Here is a 16483-nt window from a genome sequence, read left to right as displayed (position 1 = left end):
TATGTGCCTTATTTATGCATAATAGTTATGATTTTTTTTTTAGAATTTTTTATCCATTGAAACAGTGTCTGGAAATTATTTTACTGTAATAGAGAATTGGACAGATAATATTTCACTGCCAAGATAAAAAACAATGGGAGTTAATTTATGGCATTTCTCTCTTGAAGTAGAATGTCCATAAATGAGATTTCCAATGGCTTCAGCCATTTCTTATTCTTGTGGGGCTCTTTCCCTGCTGGGGTCTTGCAAAGAGTTGTTGGTTCTGTTGCTGTAAGAAAGGAGAAGGGTGAGGACCGTATAAATAAAAGCTGAGTGCTCTCTCCCAGTGAGACATAAATTGTGTGGGAGTTCCTAGTCCTTACAGGTTTGAGATAACTCTGGGAGTAACTTGCATTCTGCTTGTCGTAGCTGTAAATGGACTCTTCCCTTAAGAGGTAGTGCCTTTAAAATATCCTGTTGCTTTCCAGACGACAGTGAGGGAGCTCAGCTGGCGTCTTATCAAGCAGCCAGGCATGCTTGTTGGTTCCTGCTAACCTCAGGAATCTGGTGTTTAGAGAGAACTGGGATGGACATTTTAATGTCTGTTTGGTGTAAGGTGTAAAATTCTGTCTCTCTAAATATATTATCCAGAGATGTTTTAGGGTCATAATAGAGTTTAAAGTTTTCTATAGATATTTCTGTTGTAAGTAAATATTACTTTACTTAGTCATCCTAGTTATGCGATCTGCAACCTTTGACCGGTATAGCTTGAGGAGGCACTGCAAGAATGCAAAATGTAGGTAACAAAGACCCTGTATACTACTTCATTAAAGACATATTGAATGCATTATTGCAGAGAAGAAAAACATTATAATCCCAAGGAGTATTTGCAAGCTGGAGAGGATACTGTAACTCATTATTGTGAATAACAACACTGATAGAGCAATGGAATACAGTAATTCTCACACAAATGAAGTATAGAAAAGATTTCAGAACAGTGTATTTTTTTTAAAAAAGGAAAACAAATAAAATTTAAATTTTACCAAAATAAGCTAAGTTGTTCTTAAAAAACAAAACCCACTTTCAAGTCGTTGCAGATGGTACGTGGGAAGTCAACTCAATAGGCGTTGTGAGAATAAGTCGAAAAGCGTACAGGTATAGGAAGGTGTAGTAATTATGAATGAGTTGTGAAGAAAGATGTAAGATAGTGAGGTCTGCGTTCACTGTGAAATGCTTTTTCTGGCTATGTTTTTGCACCTCTCAGTTTAGAAACAAAAATTAAGGAGGAAGGTATTAAAAAGGTAACAAAAACGCTTAAGGCAATATTGAATATAAACTAAAGAGTGTGCTTTCAAAATGCTGGCATTTGATGACTGGGTGCCACTGAGGATGAAGGGTAAAAGATTGATCTGTTTTCATTTCTGCAAGATCACAAGGAATCCACAGTTCTTGAGGATCAGATCCCAGGGTGGGTTACAGCCCCATCTGGTCAGCAAATTTCCTTTTCCTTGTTTGCTGTTATGTAAAGGTCTAGGACTTGAGAGAGGGAAAAAGGCTAAGCTTGTGTTTGGGGACACAACCGTCTAAATTTGTCCCCAGGTGGCTGTTTGTTGTTTGATATTCCTAACCAAGGGGAAAAGAATTATGTTGCTCCACTCACAATTGCACCAGTCAGTAAATGCCGTTTGCTCATTAGCGAATGTTTCTTCTGATTTGTGCTCTCATTTAGAATGTGTAAGCAATTCTTTTCTCCAGACAACCTTTGCAACTATGGAGCAAATGAGTAGCTGACAGGCTTACTTTTAACAATGCGAAGCTCAAATTGTTGTTTTCTTAAAATAGGGTTCATATTTTTCCCCAAATCCCTGGTAATTCCTTGCAGATGTTTGTTGCGTTTTACCACATCTTCAAATGGAAACACTTGATCCTTCAAAAGAGAGAACGAAAGTTAAAATAAAAAAACCTCACACTAACAAACCATTGCCTACATATGGTAACCTGTTAGAGGAAAAGGAAGATAAAAACTCTTCACTTGTTCTCAGAGTTTATGTTCAGGACCTACCTGGAGCTAAGTTGATGTGAATGATGAGATGGGTGTAGGGTTGGAAAAGTGTTCAAAGATTCATTTTTTTATTTTTTATTTAATTTTTAAAAAACAATTCTCTTTTTTTTTTTTACACTTTTTTTTAAAAAAACCCCTATTTTAACAGCAATTTGTGGCAATGTTGGTTTCCTATGTCTTCAAGAACCAGTATGAAAACTGAAAGTGCTGATCCTTGTTAACAATGTAACATGGAACTGATTTGATTAAGTTGATGTGGGAACCTGAGTTTATACTTCATTGCAGTTGCATTTCAATTTGACAGAAATTATTTTTCATTAAAGTTAGACAGGAATAAACTATGCCAAAGCTGAGATAAATATTGGCACGGGGCTTTAGTGTTTTAAAAGAACGTATTTTACAGTAGTGCACGTACATGCCTACAGTGGGGGAAAATCTTCTATATTTTTCTTCCATAGAGGTACAATAGTCCTTGCCCGTGGTTTTGCTCCTTCCAGTGTATGTTGTTGTTTATACACAGTTCCTGAGAATGAGAACATGGGTGTTCTCAGAGTGTTTGGGATGTATTGTAACATCCTTGCTAAACTTACCAGAATAGCTAATTCCATAATTGTTCCATTAGCTTATATTTGACAGATGTTTTTACACGTAAGCACCATTTTAAATGATTGTCAGACAGCACTGCGACTAATTACACAGCTAGGTGTCTGTGTAAAACGTGAGACATTCCTAACAATCCTGAGGAGGCTGGCTAGAAGACCTATCTGTCCAGTGTTGTCCTCATGTGGTTTTATTCAGCAGAGCAGTGTTTCTGGGCTCAGACGGTGACCCCTGAGCAGGGCGCTGAAGAATTTTAATAGAGTCCTCTTAGCTGTAGAGAGGGATACTGCAGTATCTCTGTGGAAGTCTCCTACCCTGATGACTACTGATCAACAGCTGAACATTTTTGTCTTGATAGATAAACTCTCTGGGCTGATATTAGACTCCCTGTGTTGAGAGGTCATAGATGGCACAGGCCATAAAAGTAGGAAGGAAATAGGAAAAAAAAATAGGAAAGAAAAAGGAAACCTTTTCTTTACCCCGTTCCTGTGGATCAGTAAAAACTTTTTCTCCACAGAGTGCCTGGTTGATCACAGTGGAAGATTCACGAGTGAAAAGGGGTATTGTCCTACACATCTGTGGTCCTGGGTTGTGTAGGAACTCAGCCCTGTTTCATGCAGTGGAAACAACTTCTTTATTATCCTTGGTTGCAGTGTGATTATTCTAGCTATTGTGGTAGAACCACTTTACTCTCCTTGTATTTTCAAGGCCTTAACTGATCTCCTGGATAGGCAAAAAGAGCTGCTCAGTTCTATCCTGATGATAAAGAGTGTGCATCTGGAAGGTGGTGGTGTGTCATCTTCAGACTGTACGTAGATTAGCTGACTGAATAGCTTTGTCAAGAAAAAAAAGGTGAACGTGATGAGCTACATGCTGCTATACTAAGTACTCTGGTATACTAAATAACGTAAATGTTATTAGTGGACTTGGTCATCTCTCTGGGTCGTACCCTAGTATGCTTTACAGCCCAGTGCCCAGCACAGATCTCATGAACCTCCAGCGATGCCTCTCTTCCATTGTATGAGCTGATCAGTTAGTTCTGCCCACTGTTTCCTACCTTTAAACCAATTATCTCTTGATGTAAGGACCTATGTTCCTACACTGTGGCTGCTTAGTTTTCTGGAAATCTTCCTAAGTATTATATGGTCTTCCATATTCATGTGCGCCTACCCCTTAAGAAGATTTCTAAGAGATATGTAAGGCAAAAATTTTTATTTTTTTTTCAGAAACCATTCTCTCTGTTCCCAAGCATGACACGGGTATTCATGTGTCATCTAATTTTAGCCATCATTATAGTGCATATTAATTTCCCTAGTGCAGGCATTAAAGTTACAAGCCTTATTTATATGCAACTTATTTTTAAAAACAAACAAGCAAGCAAACCAGAAAAACATTATCACATTTGCCACTTCACAGCCTGTAGGTGTCAGGGAAGTTTTCAGATGGCAGGTTGCTCACAGCTGCTAGTAGTTCAGTTCATCTTTGCCTTCCCTTGGAGCTCCTTTGGCTGGTGAATGCCATCTCGTCCTGGTAATTCCCTTCTGGTTTCTTGGGTTCCATAATATGTTGTGCAGCTGCTTGAAATTACAACAGGTCTTCTTGGAGAGTTGTTCTGGGATGGGAACCACCCCAGTTTCTTCTCTGATGATCACAGGTGGGCAGAATTCCTGTAGCTTCTGTCCTATAGCCTTATCTTGCCTCAGTGCTGTTCTCATGCACTTGCTAATGGGAAGAGAAGCAGTGATTTTTAAGTTAATTAGATTCAGCTTTTCTTTCAATACTATTTGGCGTACAGAGCCAGTTACCTAAAGGTGCAATTCTAAACGTCAGTAGAGGGGTTCTCGTGAAGAGCAGGTGACCTTATGGAAATTACAATACATAATTCATCATAGTTAATACGGGTTCGGACTAGCTGACTGGAGAGGTCTCACTCATATGCAATTTGATAACAGGTTCCCATTGTCAGTAAAAATTTATTCAAAAAGGGAAATAATAGTATGATTATTACCTCTCTTCCACCTATAAATAATTTTTTTTTTAGTTAAATGACTAATGTAATTTACAAGCATCTTGAAAACATATTTTAAGTGCACAGTTTTTGATTATCCATGGTAATGTTAGTATATCAAACTAAGATATTTGAAATAATTTTTGTGTTTGTAGTATACCAACATCTGTTCTAGAATTCAATTTCTTTTGTTCTGTGTTCTTTATTTTATTTCTGATTTCCTTTAATGCAAACCTCAAAATTGATCAACTTTAACTGCATTATAGTCCTTTGGGTTCTAAGATGATTGAGGTATTGATAGCTGGTTAGACTTGTATTTAAACTAGCAATTCATTATGATTGCATTTGTGAGATCCTTATCTAGTCTGATTACATGATCTCGTGTTATTTTTCCATCCTGCATTGTATGCTGAGTGTATCATGCTGACTGGAGGAGTGTTTACATAAAGTTATGCTTTGTCCCTGTTGTTTCAGTAGAAGGCTCCGTGTTTTTTCTATTTTGTTATGTCTCACTTGGAAAACAAAGTTGTCCCCCCCTGCCATGGGACTTTGTGTTGTGCTCAAGTATTTTCACAGCTGTAGGGGAAGAGGAGGTGATATTTTTCCCAACTTCTGAGATGAGGAACAGAGGAAAAAGTGGAACATAGAAGTACCTGCTAACTCTAGGAATTCAGCATGAAACACTTAGGAACTGATTTTTCATAATATTTAGCATTTTCTATCTTGAAAGTGATGCCGTGAAAGACAAAATCAGGACTCAATAGTCGGGATGACTATTAAGCAGGTATCCTTTATTGCAGCGCTGGATGCACAGGGGATCGCTCCTCCAAATGTGCGTACCAGACAGAGTCAGTTTAACAACATATATGCACACCACACATACATATTCATACAAGGACTAACTAACATATTCATTAGTTTCCAGTAATTTATTACCATATGCTACCTCCCTCTTGGAGCCCCCCATTTGTCAGAGATAAGATAACATTGTGCTGGCCTCACAACTGCTGCCCATGTACATACATGCCTTTATCGTAGCTCTGCAAGGGGGTAAGCCCCTGTTTGTGGTCAGCCAAGCTATATTTGCTAACTCATACTTAGGTAAGCAAACCTTCAAGCCATACCTAGCCTTGTTCTTTAATTCAAAAGCAAAGGATTGACTGTTTTTATATGTGCAATAGCTTTGACTTTTTAAAAAAGTAAACTGCAACTAAATTTGGGTATCTTGGTTTTATGTGTGCGTGTCTCAGTGTAGCTCTGCTTGGAGTTGAGTCTTAAAACCATTTCATATCTCTGCCAAGGGTCTGGGTCTTACCCTGCCTCCATGGTCCTGGAGCAGAACAGCAGCGATTCTCTGCTTCCTCTTGCGTCTACATCAGCGAGAGCTTGGCATGCTGTTAGGGTGCTTAAAATGCTTGTCCTGTTTTTTTTTTGAGTGTGCAGATAGTCAAACGTGGGTAGAAAAACAAAACCTCTGAACTGTTGGCAAAATTTCCAAACATTTAGCATTAAACTTCAGAATCATTTTTCATGTCCAGGGATCTGCTGAACCTATTGCAGTTTGTTTGCTGGCCTGCAGTGAATCTCAGTTTTTGTTCAGGCTTTTCTGGAGTTCATCTAAAATTCTTGCATCCACTGATTCTATTATGAGGAATTCGACACATCTGCTAATTGTTACATGGAAAAATATTTTTATATTTTATTATTTTAAACCAGGTTCAGACTAGCTTTGTCATGCAAGTCCCTACTCCCTGAATTCTGACTTATCACAAGCTCTTTCCATGCTCTCTGTCTTCCTGCCCGAGATTTTTTTTTTTAATTTTCATATTTCCCTGATTCCCTTTGCAGCTCGTAATCTGATGTATCTCTTCCAACCTCTTGCATTCCCACCACTTTGCTCAGTGATTGCATCACGGTTTGAGTTTCCGTGTCCAGCAAGTCCTAAATTCTCCTGAATCTCTCTTCGTGCTCCCCAATGCTTATTTTTGGTATAATGAGTGACCTCACGTCTGACTTGTGGTCCCTCTGCATTGGATTCAGTGAGCTTCTTCCCCTACACTCAGCAGGACATGGGCTTCATTCTCTCTTTTAGTATATGGATCTAATATTTGTGGGAACAGTCACCTTATGTAGAATCTCTGGGGAGATAGGTCTCGCTGATTTAGTTGAGTATGAGTGGCAAAACACATAAGTATTATGTCGGGCACATAAGTATTCCAAACTTGATATTTTTGTCCCCAAAACATGGAGCTGTAAAAAATTTATGAAAAACTTTATGAAAAACTTTATGAAAAGCTTTCCAGAATTTTGTTAGCCATGAGCTAAGCCATTTTGGCTGTTAGCGGAGAGAATTAGGAAAAAGGTGATCTGAGGCATATAGTTGGCTTGGAAAATTGTATTTGGAAGTTCTGAAATTTCACAAGATTGTAAGAGCAGAAAGCAGCAATTTCTTACAGCAAAGATCCATAGTCTGCAGCGCAAGTACCAAGAGCAGCGTACAAGTAAACTTGAATAATATGCATTTTTGCACAATGTGATGTAGGTCTGAGCTGCAGCTTTTTGAGGAAAGCATGTGTGAGATGTACTTGTTCCCAGCTCCTGGCTTTCTCCTGGTTCTGCCACCGATACATGGGCAAGACACTACTGTTAGGTGGTCAGTGGTGTCTCTTGGCTCTGAGTTTCCACAAGCACATACAGCTTCTGATTTGAAAAACGAAAGTAGGCTGGTGCTCCTCTTCTTACAGATTGCCCCTAAAAAGGGAAGTGTTGGGCAGCTTTGATAACAGGTTTGCTCCTGTCTTTGCATATTGTTCCTTTTTGTCTTCTAAATCTTCAAGTGAGTTTTTAATTTAGTCCTGCGTTTAATAGCTTTAGCTACTCTATAATAGATGCTGAGACTGCTTTTAAATGGGATCTGTTGTTCACGTGAAGAGCTGTATTAAAAGCAGCGGACATAATGAAAAATACAGCTCAGCTTTGTAATATAATGACTTTTACCAAATAAGGGAAATAAAAGTAATTTAATTTACTGTGTGTTGGCTGTTGTGACTATATTAAAGGTTATACCAGTATTTATGAAAAGTAGCGATCTCAGTAATTTAATCAACTTAACAACCTAGGCCCATGTGGGGGTACAAAGTTCAATATTACTTGTCTTGAAAAGAGCAAGTTCTGGTTTTGAAGCTATTTAAAATGCTATTTTAACAACAGCAGTTAGAAACAGGAATGCTAAAATTAACAATTTAGTCATACTAATTGATTGTATTGTGCAGGTAGGTTGTGAATTCTTAATTATGTGTTTTTTAATAAACTATCTGCTGTTGGTTTTGTGTAGATCATCCTTTGCAGGCTGGAAGTGCCAAGTGCAGGATAATTCAGTGAATGATGTGGACTATTTCAGCTTCTTGTTTTCAACCCTTATAGGTAATCCATGTGAATGTCATAATTCAGAATTAACAAAATGAAATTTGTTTTATAGTCGATTACTGGATTTAATTTAGAATAAATGGTGTAGTAAGTACTTCCTGAAAGTAATTATAACCTTGTTACATATTTTTGATATGAAATACCCTTTTTTCTCTTGATCTGATTTTTTTGACACCCTATTTTTACACTTTGCCATTTGGGCTGAATATTTGCATATTTTTTTCTTCATTCTAGCAACTTTCTTTGGAAAGTATGAGGAAAACCTAAATTCAGCATATGACATGAACAAGATTTTTTTTTTTCTAGATTTAAGTAATGTCTTTTATTGGCTCCTAACAATATAAATGAGTGCCTCTGGGATTTCCTGTGGACATGCTTACGCTATTAAAAACATTCCATCAGAATTAAGTAATCAAAGTACATTGAAGTAAGCTGCCCAAGGTCAGCATGTGAGCAGAATTACTTCTGGTACTATATTCTTACATAGTTATAAAAATAGTTGTATTCTGTGATGATGCAACTTTTAGAAATTACAGTGGTTAAAACAGCATAATACTACTGAGAAATACCTTCCAGTACTTTGTCCTGTGGTAAAAAAAGTGCCCTTTCTTCATCACCTCATTCATTCATAATGTTCAACTACTTAGCTTTCACAACTTACCTGTTTTTCCTAAAACAGTGGAGAGAGAGCAGTTCTGGTAATTGAGAAAACAAAAGCAAACCCCAAGTGACTCTTTTGGAGCATTAGTCCTGTTTTAGTAAAACATGTAATACCTGGCTAGAAATACTTTGCCAAATTATTATTTTATTTTTTTTTAATCCTGAGGTTATGTTAGAAGGTTACTGGGTTATTGTGAGCACATGGTGAACTGTCTCGTATTATACTGGTTTTTTTAAATTATTTTTTAAAGATACATATGTTGAAAATAGCAGCGTAACATTGGCCTCTCACAGGGTTTTTTTATACCATGTTACAGTTTTAAGTGGATATGCTATTGATTTTTCAAATATTTTTGTTTTCTTTCAGAAGTCAGAATTTGTATTTTGATACACTTAATTTAAAATACCAAGCAAGAGCTTTTAACAAAAAAATGTTATGCAGACATAATTTAAAAGATGGTTTTTGTCAATGATGCTGTTGAAGTAGAGCAGTGGTTGGCTTGTTTCATGATACTGTTGTACTGCTTCTTTTTCTCTAGGGTTTTCAAGAAAGGAGTTGACTGATCTCCAGGGCATTAGAGGAAAACCACACATTAGCCAGACACAGCTTTCACCTGTCCGTCTTTACCTAACTGATTTGGACCAGTTTTTACACCACTGGGCTGTGACAGAGGTAATACATAAACACTAATTCTAAATGACAGCATAGAAACTCTGAGTGCTTTCCATACCTTTTCTGCAGATGCCTAAATCTTCTTGTGAGTTAAGTTAAAAAAGGAATGAAAATACAATAGCTGTCAAACAGCTAATGTTTTTCTATAACCATTAGTTAATATTTTGAAGGAAACTGCTTTAAAAGGTGAACATTCAGACATGTAGTATGCAAAACAATGCTCATGGAAAAAATGGGTAGAAGCTTGGTGGAAAATTCTTAAACGCTAATAAGATTAAGATCAGCAATATGTTTTGGCTTTCAAAAATAAATCAATTGTAAAAATAATTATGAAGAGTTTTATTTGAGAGTAAATTCCACTGTTAATTAAAAAGCACTTGCATTAAATGAGATTTTTAACTTGGAAGTAATATTAAGTTGGCATTAGTGGTTATTTAGAATAACTTCTGGTGCTTATTTAATCAAAATTTACTGGGATTAGAAACTTCACTGTGAATTCAGTTCTTGCTTGTAAGATCCTAAGTACCAAAAGCTTAGTTTTATTGCTGGTTCTAATGGGATCTGAGCCACCAGATTTCATTCAGAACAGGTGCACATTAGTCTTCATTGTGGCTCAACTCTTTTTATTGCTTAGCCCACTATAAACCACTTCAGGGTGTGAAACCATGTTTTAATGACATGGCAATTTGACAGTATTTATGAAATCTGTCATGAATACAGAAAGAGTGTAACAGAAGTTATTAGGTGTAGGATTTGTTCTGGGTTTTTGTGGCAGTCTTTTTGTTTCAAGAAAGCAATATAGTATATTTTTCCCTTCTAATTCATAAGGTTTAAGTGATAATCTACTGAAACCAGTGAGAGTCCAAGGCATATATTGCATGTGTGCTATTATGTATTGAAAAGTATTTTAAGTAAAGATTTTTGTTTGGCACCATGACTGACACACATGTTTAGATGTCCTGCTTTCAGTCAGTTGACCTGTGAAGCAGCTAAATTTTCTAATTTGTCTCCCTTTGTCTCTTCTGGGCAGTAATGAAGCCTTTTTTTCACCAAAACTCTTTTCTCCAGTATTGAAAGACGAGAAAGCTTTCTCTCCCTGTCCTGTATGGAACTGTTCCTCTGTGAATGCACCAGAGGGATTGTTTCTCAAAGAGCTAGCATAATCTGAAGGATTTATATATACTTTACCTGTTTCTGAAAATGCCACCTCTTGGGTCTTCTCCTTCCTCTTTTTGCTTCTCTTCCACCAGTCTGAGTTGGTTGAGAAACCACACAATATGACGATTTTCACTTAGGGGCAATGAAGTATTTAAATTGTCAATAGCTTTGCTTGTGCTTTTGGTTCCTGGTTGTAAGTTTGATTTACTTCTCCCACAATCTTTTCAGTGTTTTGATGCCATCAAGGAGAGTCATTATGTTCAGAAACTTGAGACTTGCTTTTATTAAAGTGCCTTTTCTTGGGAAAGATACGGTATGTTCTCTCAGGTTCTCAAAAGTGGATGGCAGTCATTAAGCAAAGAGCTGGATATCCTTGGTTAGTAATGAAAGAGGATTTGGACATCCAGTGGAGCATTACGCTACTTCTGCAGTTACGTGTCAGCCTGAAGTCTTTTCTGGAGACTTAAGTTATGAAAGAGAGAACAGGAACAAAAATCCCACACATCAAAAATGTGTGTGTGACCTTCTGGACCCACCTCATTTTGACTCTTAACCAAAGGGAGTTCTGAACTGCTTCTTACAACTCTGAGCTTTCCTCATAAGCACGTTCATGACTGGGGAGAGAAAATTTCTAGTGAACTGGATTATATCGATACACATAGGATGTGATCAGGAAGAGTCAGCAAGGATTTATGAAGGGCAAATTGTGCTCAACTAACCTGTTAGCCTTCTGCAACAAGGTGACTAGCTTGGTGGGTGAGGGGAGAGCAGTTTATCTTGACTTTAGTAAGGTTTTTGATGCTGTATCCCATAATAACTTTGTTGACAAGCTGACAAGAAGAATGGATTAGATAAGTAGACAGAAAGGTGGATTGAAAACTGCCTGAATGGCCAGGCTGGAGGGTTGTGATAAGTGGTGCGAAGTCCAGTTGATGGCAGGTCACCGGTGCTGTTCCTCAGGGATTGTTACTGGGGCCGGTACTTTCTAACCTTCATTAATGTTCTGGACAATAGCGCTCAGTGTATCCTCAGCACATCTGCAGATGGTACAAAACTGGGAGGATTAGGTGATAGATCAGATGGTTGTGCTGCCGTTCAGAAAGTTATGGACAGGCTGGAGAACTGGGCAGAGAGGAACCTCATGAAGTTCAGTAAAGGAAGATGCAGATTCCTGCACCTGAATAATCCCAGGCACCAGTAGATGCTGGAGGCTGACCAGCAGGAAAGCAGCTCTGCAGAGAAGGACCTTGAGGTTCTGATGGAGGAGTGTTGCCAGCAGGTTGAGAGAGGTGATCCTTCTTCTCTACTCGGCACCAATGAGGTCATATCTGAAGTACTTTGTCTAGTTTTGGGCTCCTCAGGACAAGAGGGACATGGATGTACTGGAGCATCTTTCATGTGAGGTGATGATAAGAGAGCTGGAACTGTTCAGCCTGGGCAAGAGAAGGCTCAGGGGGATCTTATCAGTGTGTGCAGATACCTGAAGAGGATGGAGCCAGGCTCTTCTCAGTAGTGCTTAGTGACAGATCAAGAGGGCACAAATTAAAACACATGAGGTTCCATCTAAACATAAGAGAACTCTTTTTACGGTGAGGGTGATCAAATACTGGAATAAGTGGCCCAGAGAAGTGACGGAGTTCCAATCTATGGACATACTCAAAACCTGGCTGGCTACAGTGCTGGGTGCAAGGCGTCCCTTCCAACTTCAGTGATTCTGTGATTCTTTGAAAACCTCTTCTCTTGGATAAAACAGAACTTTTATTTCTCCATTGACAAACCTCTGTATTAATTTTTGGGTTTAGAGCATAATGAGATTCCCAGTAAGGGGAGATCTTATTTTTTTATCTGGTAGGTTGTTACACTTACATATGATCTGGAAGTCGAACTGTTCATGTTAAGTGCTTGCCAGGACTGGTAGTTTGCAATGCTGTTTGGGCTGTTCTTAACAGCATTACTTTTTTTTTGGTGGGTTTTTTTGTTTTGTTTTGTTTTGTTTTTGTTTTTCCCCATGGAATTTGCAGACAGAAAAGTAGGGGCACCTCTTCAGTAGCTTTCTACCCTAGTAGAGAAGAAATAAGACCTGGTAATAGTGGTGTCTGGGATGCACTGTTGCTGTTTCAAATCTCTTTGTTTTTACAAAGATAATAGATCAGTATTAAGACAACTACTTCCTTTTATGAACCACAGGATTCTATTAATTTTTCACTTGGCTGATTTTGATTTCATATGCAGTCATAGGTACAGTAAGTAATATATAAATAAAACTGTGCTGAAGTTACCACTTAAAAAATCAGAAGTTAGGCTTTTAGGTGACTCTTTTCTGTGTTTAAATATTTAACAGAGCTGTGTTCATTAAGTTTTAGGGGTTTTCTCTCTTCCATGTTGAGTACAAACAAGGTTCTCCAACCTCAAAGGTGTTGACCCATAATCTATTACATGTTCAGTTTGTAAAGAAAATGTTCTGGGGACTGTAGTCCATAAAAACTTCAGGATTTGGAGGCTGGACCCTTAAAAAAAAAAAAAATAAAAATCCTGGCTTTAGAAAACCTTTCAGTTCAAGCTTTGCCAAAAGTTACAAAGGAATACTTCCTGTAGAGTAAGTAGTTTCCACCAGGTATTGAAAAAACCGCTCTACTAGAAAATAAATCAAACAGCAACAAGCCCCCAAAAAACCCAGAGCTGCAGCCTCTGGGGAAAAGAAAACTGCCAGCAAATCATGAGGCTCTTCTAGGGTGTCTGGAAAAACAATATGATATGATGGCTTTATGTGCATTGAGTCTGAGGGAGGTAGGTTTGGAGACCACTTTCTTCCAAGCTGACTTAGTTCAAGGTGTTACACAATTTTAGAATCAAAATATTTTTAGCGTGACAGACAATTATTTAAATAAACAAGTGCTATCGGAATTAATAAAACCCATCTTGAATTAGTCACGCTTTTGGTGGAACTGAGTAGAGCGGCACAGCTTCTGAATGCTCAATCTATCATGCTTTCCCTTGCTGAATAAGGAAGTTTATGGTCATGCTGCAGTGTTAAGCAAAATATTTGTAGTAGTTAAAAATACCTGGTAAGTGAGAACAACCTTCCATTGGCTGCAGAACAGGCAACATTCAGGCCTCAACTTTATGTTGAGAATTGTTCATTTAAAAGAGAAAATAAATAAGGATCTGATGGAGTTAGGATTTGACAGCCTGGTTTCCTATGAATAAATGAGACTAGTGATGAGATTATTATTGTTAGTCCATCCATCCTCCTCTTCTCTTTCACCACTAGTTTTGTCTGAACCATTGGCTAGTTTTTGGCTCCCTGCTAAAAGAATAAAGTTGCAAATACTACTTGCCTGTAAGTTTTACTAAAATAAGCAGGTGGAATTGGAAAAAACTCTAGACTAGCACAAGGTGGTTTCCAACTGGGTTTCTGCATCCTGCTTGGCAGCAGCCGGCTGGCCAGCCTGCACCTGCATCGCTCTGGACCAGGCTCAGCAGGTGCTGTCGCTTGGTCCATGAGGGCATCAGGGGGTTGTGAGGCAGGAGCAGCTGGGGTTGTGGTGATGAAGAAACAGAAGGGCAAGGGATGAAGGGTCCCAGGTGTGAATCTGTAGGAGGCCACAGCTTGCTGGCTTTATTGCTCACTGCTCAACTTCGTCTTCACATCCAGAGGCAGGCAATCCCAGGTTTCTGTCGCTAGCTCACTGTACGATATAGTGAGTGAAATGTATTTCTAATGGTAATGAACTGTAAGAGCGAATTTAATGTATAATACATGCATGTCAGAGATGTGGGAGAAAAGGTATGCCTCTGGAGAAAGAGCAAGTTGTGCAAAGGACAAGAAGAAATTGCGGCATTTTTCACATGGCAGTTTGGACTTTGGGAGTGTTAATATGACCCAGTGCACTTGGTAGCATGTGGCTAACCGTAATTGGTGAAAAGGCCAAACAAAGGCACTTCTGCTTTGGATGTTTTTAAGTCATTTATAACAAAACTGTTTTGAGATGGATACTGTTTGTAACTTCTTTTTGTCTGGAGAGTGGTAATTTGTATATTGGAAATCTGAAGCCATGTTAACTTTTTGCAGAAGCTTTTAGGTAATGGTGATTTTCACTTCACGAGCAATGCTTAAGAAAATTGTCCCTTTAAATGCCATTTTTTGTAGCTGTAAAGGTTAATCTTCGTATTTTGTCTAAAAGATGTGTTAAATGTGGAAACCTTAGTTCCTTTTCTGGCACAACTCCTACTTAAAATGACCTCTGCCTTACTAAAGCCAATTATTTAAAATCATACCCCTGTAGCTGAAATAGATGGGGCTTCAGAATAAATGGTTGCAGCCTGAGGGAAGAGCCTTCAGTCTTCGTTCATTTTAACCGTGCCCATAGTGTTTGTCGGTAATATTGTTCACTCCCCTGTAATTGAATTGTTCTGCCAGTATCAAATGAAATAGTGCCAACAGGAATGAACAGTTTAACAAGGTAACCATGTATACATGATAATTTCTGTTGTTGTAATATTTGGTGTTTGACACTTGAGCGTTTTGGAGGGGGAAAGCAAATGGTAATTCAAAAGTTCTGCTCGAAGTCGAGATTTTAGGGTTATATTGAGTATATAATTGACTTGAAGAAATAAAATGCTCAACAAAATGTTTAAAATGTTTGAGAGAAAATACTAAGGAAGGTCTCCTGCTTTTAAAATCAGTCTTGGATTCAAAAACCTTGGGGTGCATATAATTTAATATATTAATGTGTGTCAAAACCAGAGATGTCTCGTAAGTGCAGTAGAGTTGGGAAAGCTGCATCTGCACTGATCTGCTATGGAAAATGACAATGAATCATTTAAGACAGTATGTAAATTAAAAGTCCTGCAAGGATGTTTGTCTTGAAGTAAATGGTGTGTATTTGTAAATATGGTGTGTATTGCAGTGCTGAAGCTTCAGTTTGAGCAGATTAACACTTTAAAAACTCACTAATTTTTTAAAATGAAGAGTTTAAGTCCCTGTAAGATTTCAACTTGTGGTCTTTATTGCGCTTTCCAGATTCGAGTTACATTGGGGAGAAAAAGCAGCTGAAGGTAAATAATATCCCTTCTGAACTAGAAATAGGCTTTAATTTTTACCCTCTTTTAAGGAGGATAAAAAAAACCCTCTGTATAAGCCCGTTAGTGTTTTGTAAAACTACATCGTATCCAAGTTTAATGTTTGGAAATGAAAATAATGCTTTTTTTCTTAAAAAGTAAAGCAAATTCCAAAGAAAGGAGAAATTATATAAATAAATACAATATGTCCTAAAATGAATAAAGCTGTTTTTCAAAGGTCTCTTTCATAATTTTCTTGGGATATAAAGCTTACAACTTAAAAAAAACCCAACAAAACCCAAAAAACCAAACAAAAACAAAACAACAAAAAAACCCCCACCAAAACACACCAGCACCAAAAAAACCTAATAAAACCCAAACACAAACTTCCAGTCGAACCCAAAGACCAAAACACAAACCCCGCAAAAACCGAACTTGATCTTCAGGCCAGTGCTCCCTTGTGCCAGCATCTTATACTTCTAGTTTATCTTGTGACATTTTATAGTTGGGAACTCACGTGTTACTGCATATAACTAATGTGAATTAACATCGCCACAGTTACTGTACATTATGCTATAAATTCACATCCTGGTTTGTGATACCTAAACTAAATTTGCTTCAAGAGACAGGCTTTGTGGGACAAGAGCTAGTTTTCTAAGTGTACAGTTTTCTGTGTCTTCAAGTGCTTTTGTTTGGGGAAGGGGCTGGCAGCTGAGTTTAGAGATGTACATCAGATGTTCCTTTGACCTTCCTGCACGTCGTCTGACAGGGAGGCATCCATGAGAAGGAGGAATCATCCATGGTGACATTTTATAGCTCTGAGAAAGTAGGAGAGGTGGAAAGAAGGGCTGCTTAT

The 16483-nt window shown here is 38.0% G+C and overlaps 1 protein-coding gene across 1 annotated transcript in view; it reads left to right on the top strand.

Moving 5' to 3' along the window:
* The window catches only part of TEX10 (testis expressed 10), a 54653-nt gene that overhangs the window by 27252 nt on the left and 10918 nt on the right, over positions 1 to 16483 (top strand). The window contains exons 10-11 of the mRNA XM_074146335.1: positions 7984 to 8072; positions 9275 to 9408. Of these exons, the coding sequence (XP_074002436.1) occupies positions 7984 to 8072; positions 9275 to 9408 (223 nt within the window). The remainder of the gene's footprint in view (positions 1 to 7983; positions 8073 to 9274; positions 9409 to 16483) is intronic.

Source organism: Numenius arquata, chromosome 4, assembly GCF_964106895.1.
Source record: "Numenius arquata chromosome 4, bNumArq3.hap1.1, whole genome shotgun sequence".
Taxonomy (NCBI): domain Eukaryota; kingdom Metazoa; phylum Chordata; class Aves; order Charadriiformes; family Scolopacidae; genus Numenius; species Numenius arquata.
This window is presented reverse-complemented; position numbering and strand designations above follow the sequence as displayed.